The sequence below is a fragment of the Mycetomoellerius zeteki genome, unplaced genomic scaffold (assembly GCF_001594055.1).
Source record: "Mycetomoellerius zeteki isolate Tzet28-1 unplaced genomic scaffold, Tzet1.0 scaffold285, whole genome shotgun sequence".
NCBI classification, from domain to species: Eukaryota; Metazoa; Arthropoda; class Insecta; order Hymenoptera; family Formicidae; genus Mycetomoellerius; species Mycetomoellerius zeteki.
The window spans coordinates 860,312-869,229 of NW_017257266.1; the positions used below are offsets into that span (position 1 = coordinate 860,312).

General features: G+C 32.4%; 2 protein-coding genes across 3 annotated transcripts in view; one reads left to right on the plus strand and one right to left on the minus strand.

Moving 5' to 3' along the window:
- Positions 1-1,847: 1,847 nt before the first annotated feature.
- On the minus strand, positions 1,848-3,777 carry LOC108724242 (uncharacterized). Of its 2 annotated transcripts, XR_001936687.1 has the most exons (4): positions 3,672-3,777; positions 2,771-2,813; positions 2,512-2,552; positions 1,848-2,376 (listed from the first exon to the last, which is right to left on the minus strand). XR_001936687.1 is itself a non-coding variant. In XM_018450495.1 (3 exons), the coding sequence occupies exon 3, from the start codon at positions 2,304-2,306 to the stop codon at positions 1,929-1,931; it is 378 nt and encodes a 125-aa protein (XP_018305997.1). In that variant the 5' UTR covers positions 2,307-2,552; positions 2,771-2,813; positions 3,672-3,777; the 3' UTR covers positions 1,848-1,928. The 2 variants fall into 2 exon arrangements, 1 of the variants encoding a protein (XP_018305997.1); XM_018450495.1 differs by having other exon boundaries at positions 1,848-2,552.
- A 1,036-nt stretch (positions 3,778-4,813) lies between these two features.
- The window catches only part of LOC108724235 (transmembrane protein 47), a 6,613-nt gene continuing 2,508 nt past the window's right edge, over positions 4,814-8,918 (plus strand). Inside the window, exons 1-2 of the mRNA XM_018450488.1 lie at positions 4,814-5,179; positions 7,060-7,132. Of these exons, the coding sequence (XP_018305990.1) occupies positions 7,082-7,132 (51 nt within the window). The 5' untranslated portion in view covers positions 4,814-5,179; positions 7,060-7,081. The remainder of the gene's footprint in view (positions 5,180-7,059; positions 7,133-8,918) is intronic.

Below are 8,918 nucleotides of genomic sequence, written 5' to 3' on the forward strand. Positions count from 1 at the left end.
TGAAATCATACATGTCTAGTTTCACAAAAGAAAATTGGGAAGCAGCATTGAAAATGATGTGCTTCTAATGAAGGCGCTTTAAAATTGAACGCTTTATCAGAGTACTTGGCATCGACGTAGAGAAAAAAAATTATAAAAGTAATTACACATTCGAGTGATATAAGAAAAAAAAGGAAAGATATTTCTAATTCTCCTAATGCCTGCATCGCCTCTTTCATATGCTGTATAAACGTGCATACAGGACGTTATTACGTCGCTTTTAAAACGAGTAAAATAATCCTGTGTTTTACGTCTCGTCAAAATGCCCCGTTCATTAAACGCTGGACAACACAACTTGTAAAATATGAATGTAATATACATCTGGAGTGCCTTGAAGATTTATGATACTTGTGATATACATATACATATGTTGGATACTAAAGAACGCACAACATATGCATATGTATGTATATACGCATGAAGGAAATTATGTTGTAGGTAAATATGGGTAGATATATATATATATATATTATATGATATTTTTAAAGTATATTATTAATATAGTTTTATGTACTTGACACACGCAACTCTATCACGAGAATTGTATTATTTTTGGGGACTCGTGTCCTCACGTAATCTCATTATCGTCGAGTCGAAAACCAATTACTGACACATACTGACACTACGCAATGTATTGTGAACAATACGCGTGGTTTTACCATGAAAAGATAACGTTAAAGACCCAAATAAAGAGCATAATTTTTTTAACAAAAGTCGTTGCAATTGATAACATTGTGAATTTCAGTTGGTCATACTATTGATGCAAATAATCTTGAATTCATCGTATGGCGCAAGCATTATCCCAAAAAAAGTTATCTACTGACACATTTTCTAACGCATATAGTGATATGAAAATTATTTATAACAAAGTAGTAGGTACCCAGAAATTCGACGCCGGACGCATCGTTTAGAATTTCATATTTTACTGGTCCATCTCAATTATTCGTAGTTTTGTAATGCTAACGTGCATAATGAACATGTCAATTTATGAAGCATTGCTTAAAAAAAAAAAAAGAAAAACTAATGAAAGAATCATTAGAGATAATAAATGTGCCGTATCCTTTACATGTGCATTTCATTGCTGTCACTGCATTATTTTTGCACTGTAAATTTTTGATACTTGTGTTGAATATTTATTTTTACTTCGCTTACCTACTAGGTTTAAAGTGCCTTCTTCTTCTTTTACGTTTTCCAAGAGTAGTACAAGTGCATATTTTAATTTATTTTATGTACCTCCTATTAAATGTTATCCAGAGAAGTAAAAAGATTTATTCCATGATAAACTTAGTGCAATATTAAGTGCATTTTCTAAGCACTATGAGCTTTCATTGCTTCATTTGCTTTTATAATTCAACGAATTACTAGTCAACTTATTTCTGTTGACTTTCAGTTCCATAATACATTTCTTAATAGCATTGATCTAATTCTTTTTTCAATTGTATGACAAAAAGTATATTTTATTTCTTATTATATACATATAAGGTTTGTTCAGGAAAAAATAAACAGATACATCTTTAATATTTATTATACAAACACATTGTGTATATTGATTGTAACACAGTAATATTTGTTATTAAGTATTACATATGTACAAGAGTGTATCAAAGAATAATGAGACAAATTTAATTTTTAATAAAATATTTATTTAATCTTTCAAGTAATTTTCGAATACATTTTCCTTACATTGCAATGCATTTGTCCCATTCCTTTTGCCATATTTAAAATATAAAATTGGTACATTAATTATAAAGTATATATGTTATTTTTGTAACTACTTTGATTTCATTTTTAATTCCATGATTAAATAAAAAAAAACTTTTTTTAAATCAGAGTCATTAGTTTCTGATGTTTTCTTGTGTAGGTTATGTGTATGTACATATACAGTCTGTTCAACAAGAACGTACGGGCTGTTTCTCCTTAGATTGCCAACCGTATTCGGAATCAAGCAATCGTTGTCTAATAGTATTAAGGCTCACATCTATACCCTTTTTCAATAAAAGATTTTTCCCTCGTCGTAATGAACACCCAGGATTCTTCTCAAATATCTTGATGATAACTTTGTCATCCTTTTTCGTCGTTGACCGTCGGATGCCACGTTCCGGCAGGTCGTCGACATTTTTTGTTTCGTTGTAACGTTTCACCCACTTCCTGACGAATCCTTCTGACTTTTTCATGTAGCGTCCAGCAGCTGCATACGACATTTTCGGTCCTTTCGGATGTGTGCAAAGGAACACTGCTTCAAAACGACTTGCATACGCAGCACTCATTGTAGTTATTTGCTCTGTTACAGTCAAAACAAGTCATACTACCCATATGACCTCAAAGCATTCTTCCGAACTGTTCAGAGAATCGGAAAAACTAAACTTAACATCTATGCGTCATCTATTAATGAAGTGCGGAACCGTACGCTCTTATGGAACAGACTGTACTTACATCACACCATCAAATTTGCACCATTACTCGTATTCTTACCTGTGTAGATCTCCATAAGCTAATCTCCATTCCTTTATATTCTGCAAAAATGGAACATAAATTAGTAGTTTCTGACAACAATATTTCTCAAGAGTAATTTATTTTATTTACTTCAGTTGGTAGTGCATGTAGAAATAATCATAATGGGACAAAATTTCATTAAAAATTTTATCCTGTTATTTCAGAAATATAAACATATCATCCTGTTATTTAGATTTATGTACATTAAGATATGTGATTATATATTTATGATTCTTACCATTTATTTAATACGATGAAGAATTTACTTTGACTTCAGAAATCTGCAAAACAAATATTAACATAATTAATTTACATGTTCAAGTTCTTTTGATAAATAAAAATTAAAATAAATTTCTTCAGTTGGTAGTGCATGTACAAATATAATCATGATTTCATACTCAATTAAACTCATCATGTTAGGAGTTATATCAAGGATTTTTGATACACAATACGATAAACGTTTGAAGGATATCGATTGTGTATCTCGAAATAAGGTAAAAATTACAAAAGTGAGCAAATTCATTAGAATATTTATAATTTAACTGATCAACTAGTAAATTTGCTCACTTTTGTAATTTTCACCTCATTTCAAGATACGCAATCGACTCCCAAAATACACAAGTATAAAAAATATATATACTAAAATATACACAAGCAAATGAGTCAAACACACGACGTATAAAATTGTAAATGGACTTCTTGGATCCCGACAGGAATTAAGCTTTGTCTCGGATAGAGAAAGAATTAACAAATCACATTTGAACAATTCGGCCAATTAATCATTGATCAATTTTTCCACCGTCCGAAATCTCGGAATAATTTCTATAGCAATGTGAACATAATTATAGACCCTCTAAAGTAGGCTGAAGTATAATCACTTTTTTTATTTTTCAAATTGATAGAAGTTAATAATAAGCACAACTCCAGTTTAATAATGAGAATTAAAGTGTATTACCAAAATACACATTGGATTAAAACGAACGATTGCATGGATGCACGTGGATTGCAAATTGCGGCGAGCATGATTCGAGAGATCTGTATTCAATGTGTAATCAGTATTTTAATTATACGACGGCAGGTGTTGAAAATTCACTGATTATGAGATTCTTTCGCGTGTCAAATGCTTTTAATTTTCTCACCTCTTGCAATTTCTCGTTGTGTAAACGTCGAATCTCCTGACCCATCCGTTACCAGCCATGGTTTGTATGTTCTTCCAGTTTTTTCAATGGTCGTGTCACTGCATTACAGCATCCTTCCATGGCGTCACAAGCCTAGTTTCCACCGAGGATTTGAATTCAGAGGCGTGTTGCGATTCCCATTTGGGGTGCGTTCCAAAACTCGACTCTATCAACTCCGAGTATCTTTTATCCCGGATCTACAATAAGGTTTTAAGCCTTAAGTCATAAGAAATGAGCGAATCACAGTCGATTATTCCCCTCGGATTCCACTGTAATTGGTCAATTTCTTATGGTTTAAGTCTTAAAACATTTATTGTAGATCCGGACTTACCCCGGATCTACAATAGGATTTTAAGTCTAATGCGTCGTCTACAATACACGGAGTGAGAAGTAAGAATAAGAAATTGACCAATCACAGTCCAATGTGAGAAGAACAATTGACTGTGATTGGTCAATTTCTTACTCTTACTTCTTACTCCGTGTATTGTAGATTAATTGTCCATATTACTTCGTCTTTTCATCGACCTGTCAGTTGTCACTTCTGTTGTCACAATCTCTCGGTCAGACCATAATCACTCGTCCGTACTCGTCGACCACAACTTGTGGAAGAATTTACAGAGGTTATGGGCATGACATAAAGACAAGGATGCTATTGAGCGTAGCCACGCCCATTGACCAATCAAAATATGTAGCAAGCATACGTCATCATTAAGCGCGAAATGCGAACGTATGCTTTTAAGCATGCCTTTCAATCCGAAAAATTTGCCGACTTCTCGATTATTCTTCTCACATTCGACTGTGATTGGTCAATTTCTTACTCTTACTTCTTAAACCAAGTTACTACGTGTATTCTAGACGGGCCATTAAGCGTCGTTTACAATAGTAAGAAGTAAGAGTAAGAAATTGACCAACCACAGTCGATTGTGAGAAGAATAATCGAGAAGTCGGCAAATTTTTCGGATTGAAAGGCATGCTTAAAAGCATACGTTCGCATTTCGCGCTTAATGATGACGTATGCTTGCTACATATTTTGATTGGTCAATGGGCGTGGCTACGCTCAATAGCATCCTTGTCTTTATGTCATGCCCATAACCTCTGTAAATTCTTCCACAAGTTGTGGTCGACGAGTACGGACGAGTGATTATGGTCTGACCGAGAGATTGTGACAACAGAAGTGACAACTGACAGGTCGATGAAAAGACGAAGTAATATGGACAATTAACGCACATTCTTTCAAAGAGAGAATCTAGCTCCGGATCCGAGTTTCCCAGAATAAACCAGACATCAGATTACCCTCGAAACTGAAACATTGCCAGTGGCACCACGTGCGATGGGACGGAGAGAGGTTTCTTTTTACTAGCAACGTGCTCACATATAATTTTCCCCGTGAACGAGTTCAATTGGACAGGAACTTGCGCAAACCTGCTCATTTTCCTCCCGACAGTTCACGTCGAGATTACACTTAGAACGTAGGTTTTTGATCTTTTGTACTTTCATCTGTTTGGTTGAGGCCGTTGGGGGTCTTGCTGATTCCGACTTCAGGGCTGCGTTCGGAAACATCACCTGGGTACCTCCCCATCATCAGATGTATCATCTTATCCTTGTTTAATATTAGATGAACAACAAGGATAAAATGATACACAGGGGCACTCGGGTGATGTTTCCAAACGCAGCCCAAGCTAATTGTTTGGCATTAATAGTTTTATGTCATGGTGGAATTAATTCTACCATGGTTTCGTGTATTATTTACTATTATACTAACGTCCGTCGACTTTGCTAGCATTATGTGAGAAAGAAATCAATAAATAAGTGTGTTTCTTTTAATTATATCCTTTGCATGTCTTTAATGTGGATTTTAATTCTTCTGGGAAAGGATAAATAAATAGATTAAATGTAAAAGGTGTGATTAAGATTAAGAACTAATACTAAAGAGAGACAATGGAGAGAAAAATGCTTTTTGTGACTAATCAAGGTATATAACACAAATATGTATACATATAAAGAATATATAATACAAATATACATAAAGATATACAGATGAATACTAATTGTAAATATTCTAAAAGTTAAGGAATGATTTCTCACACAAATTCAAACAATATAGGGTATTGAAGGAAAAATGTTATTTTTTCTAAAAATTTTGAAATCCACTTGTTCTTTTTTAATGAAACTGAACATATACAAAGTTTTATCAAAATAATGAATGGATTTTCGAAATTTAAAAAAAAAAATTTTTTTTCTTCCACTTTGTGTGGGGAATATCATTATCCCTTAAAATCTTTTATACTTTGTACACAGTTAGTATCCGTTCTGTATATACACACAAATTGCATATTTTTAAATGATTTAATTACATAAGTATGTGAAATATTTGAAGCAGTATCTCGAAGAAATATCAGTAGCTTTTTTCCTCTGAAACTCTATGGTTCAACTTTGAAGCAATTAGAGATCGATTTGCTAAAAATTGATTTTTTGCAGAAAGATCACTTCGAAATAGCTCGCTTTGTTAAAAAAAGAAGCGATATTTTGTGAACAGATTGATTTAAAATTGTCCCTTTCAGTTAGAAAAATCAATTTTTCGCAAAATAGATCAGTTTAAAATCGCTATTATCGTTTAGAAAGATTTTTTGGAAATTGGAACATCTCTAGATTTAACTGCATATATTCTATAAAAAATATGATTGAATCAGATATTAGAAAAATACATAATATATGAACTAGGTATTAGATATTAAGTTTTATACACTGTTGCATTATGACTCATATATTCAATTTTGTATATGAATAATAAGAATATATAAATGCCATTCAAAGTTTGTGTTATACTTGCAATGTAAGATTGTGATTAAATCTATATTTGATCTAAAACAGTCTTTCTATATGTTTTCTGAAATCCATAGATATCCTAATAGATCACTTTAAATATTCATCTTTGGTTGAATATGTTGAATGACAGTTTTATTTTTGATTTCTTAACACATAGCCCTAAGTGAAATACAATAGAATTCCGTTTATATGAACATGTCGAGAGATAGGACAGTTCCGATAACCGAACAGTTTAGATAATAGAGGCTCACCAGATTTTCTCTACTAATATTTGTTTTGATAATAGGAGCTGATGTTCAGAAAACTGAAGACAAGCATGTCAAGGTCTTATTACCTGAACTAGGATCAGTTGTAGATTTGTATGTTTGGAACTGAACATAAATTTATTTTTATAAAAGTTTTTATAAATGGGGAGTTCTGTAGCGTTTTACTTTTTCTTTAAGCATAATTTGAAAATTGTTTATATAGAAACCTTCTTTGCACCGTTTTTGTTTTAGTTACGAATTTTTTTTCTTTATTACAGTGCAAATAAAAAAACAAAAAGAATGCCTCAAACGACCACTATCGAAACTCTTACTGTAACTAGACCACTTAAGGTAAGTTTAAAGCGTATTTTCTTTTTACTGCAGAGAGAAATTAATTATAAATCGCTATACTGATCTATATTTTTGAGATTTTGAAGCTAAAATTTATGTTAAATGTAAGATTTCATTGTTTTTTTTCTATAGATTATCATCATATTAAATCTTACAGGATAGAATAGTTATGATATTTAAATTAAAAGCTTGATTTTAAAATATAATTAAAAAGAATCAAATTTCTATGGAAGGATGGTGTAAAAAAGCAATTATAAAATAATGATGCAGTGCAATTATTCATGATAATAGAATGACAGATTTATATTCTCTACAAAAACTTTTGAAACTCCAATTTCGACTCGCACTAGAGTGTCTCAATAGAAAAATGAGTTGTCCCATAATTATAGAGAAATGGATTTAATGTGTAACATATACAGACTGCAATTTAATCCTTTTAATTAAATAAATCGTGACTCTACCATTGTATCTCTGTATTTTACATAATTTTTAGGCTAATTTTATATTAAATGTGCAAGAAAAACATAGAATTTTTATACTTTGCAAAAATAGATAATGAATGTTTTCCAGTAAGAGAGACAGTGTAACACAGTTGAATCATTATATCGTTGTTTGCCAATGTTAAACAAAGATAGAATAATTCCTTTTGCACAGTGAAAGCACTAATAAATACATTACTTCCCAGATAGCCAAGTGTGATGTAGCGTATTGTGCAAACTAATGCATTGCATATGTTGTTATATATTTGCTGTACATTTGCTGACATCAAAATAGGACACATAAATACAACAACATGACTGCTTATATATGTAATCAGTTGTCGAAATTTCTAGAACAAACTGTGAGCAATAATGGTACATTATGATGTCGACAACATGTTAGTAACGAATAATTAATCGTTTCATCTTGAGCTCATTGCTAACAAAATGCTGACAATATGATAACACTAGTTGTTGTCGAGGATATTCATGCTGACATATTGCCATCAATTTGTCATCGCAAGAATTTGAATTCCATTGAGTTCAACACAACAAACATAATGCTGTTTCACCTTGTCCTGAGTTTGTCGAAATTGGTTGCTGTAACATGTCAGCAAATACACTGCATTTGGCTATCTGGGTTATACTTATGCCATTCGATAATTCTCACGGTTGTCAGGTCTCCAAATTTCGATTGGAGACTCCAGTTTTCGAGACCAATCTCCAGTTCTTCAACAGACGGGAAAGATCTCCAACTTTTCGCTCGCGTGTGGTATTTATTAATTGCATTATCCAGTGATATCCGCGTTATATTTAAATTACGTGCAGAGTAATAAGAAAATCTGTGATTGTTTATGTTATTTTACGAATAATAAAAAAGTTTGTGATTGTGTTCGCACTGTATGTAATTTTGTATTGTATAATATAATAAATAAATAAAAAGGATCACTCTGTGTGTTGACACTTTATGTTGACACTTTATGTTGGTCAAATATTAATAACAAAAAGAAAGTCTGTAACAGCGATCGCAAAACACGAATTAAACCCTGTGCCTTTTTCTTTTTTTTTTTTAATGAAACAATCGGCCGGCCTCCAGTCGAAATATGAAATCTCCAGCGCACGGACCTTCGGGCCCTAGCCGTACAGTGCTCGAGACATGGCAACCGGATATGAATAATTGCATGCAAAGAGTTATAAATAACTAGGAATAACATGAAAGGGATAGATGAATTGGATGGAATGTGAGACAGAAGGAGATAGGGAAAATAAAAATAACACCGAAGAGAAAGAAAGGGCAAAGGAAGAGC

Excerpts from the sequence above, each read along its gene's own strand:
- LOC108724242 (XM_018450495.1), bottom strand. The coding sequence starts at position 2,306 with ATGAGTGCTGCGTATGCAAGTCGTTTTGAAGCAGTGTTCCTTTGCACA.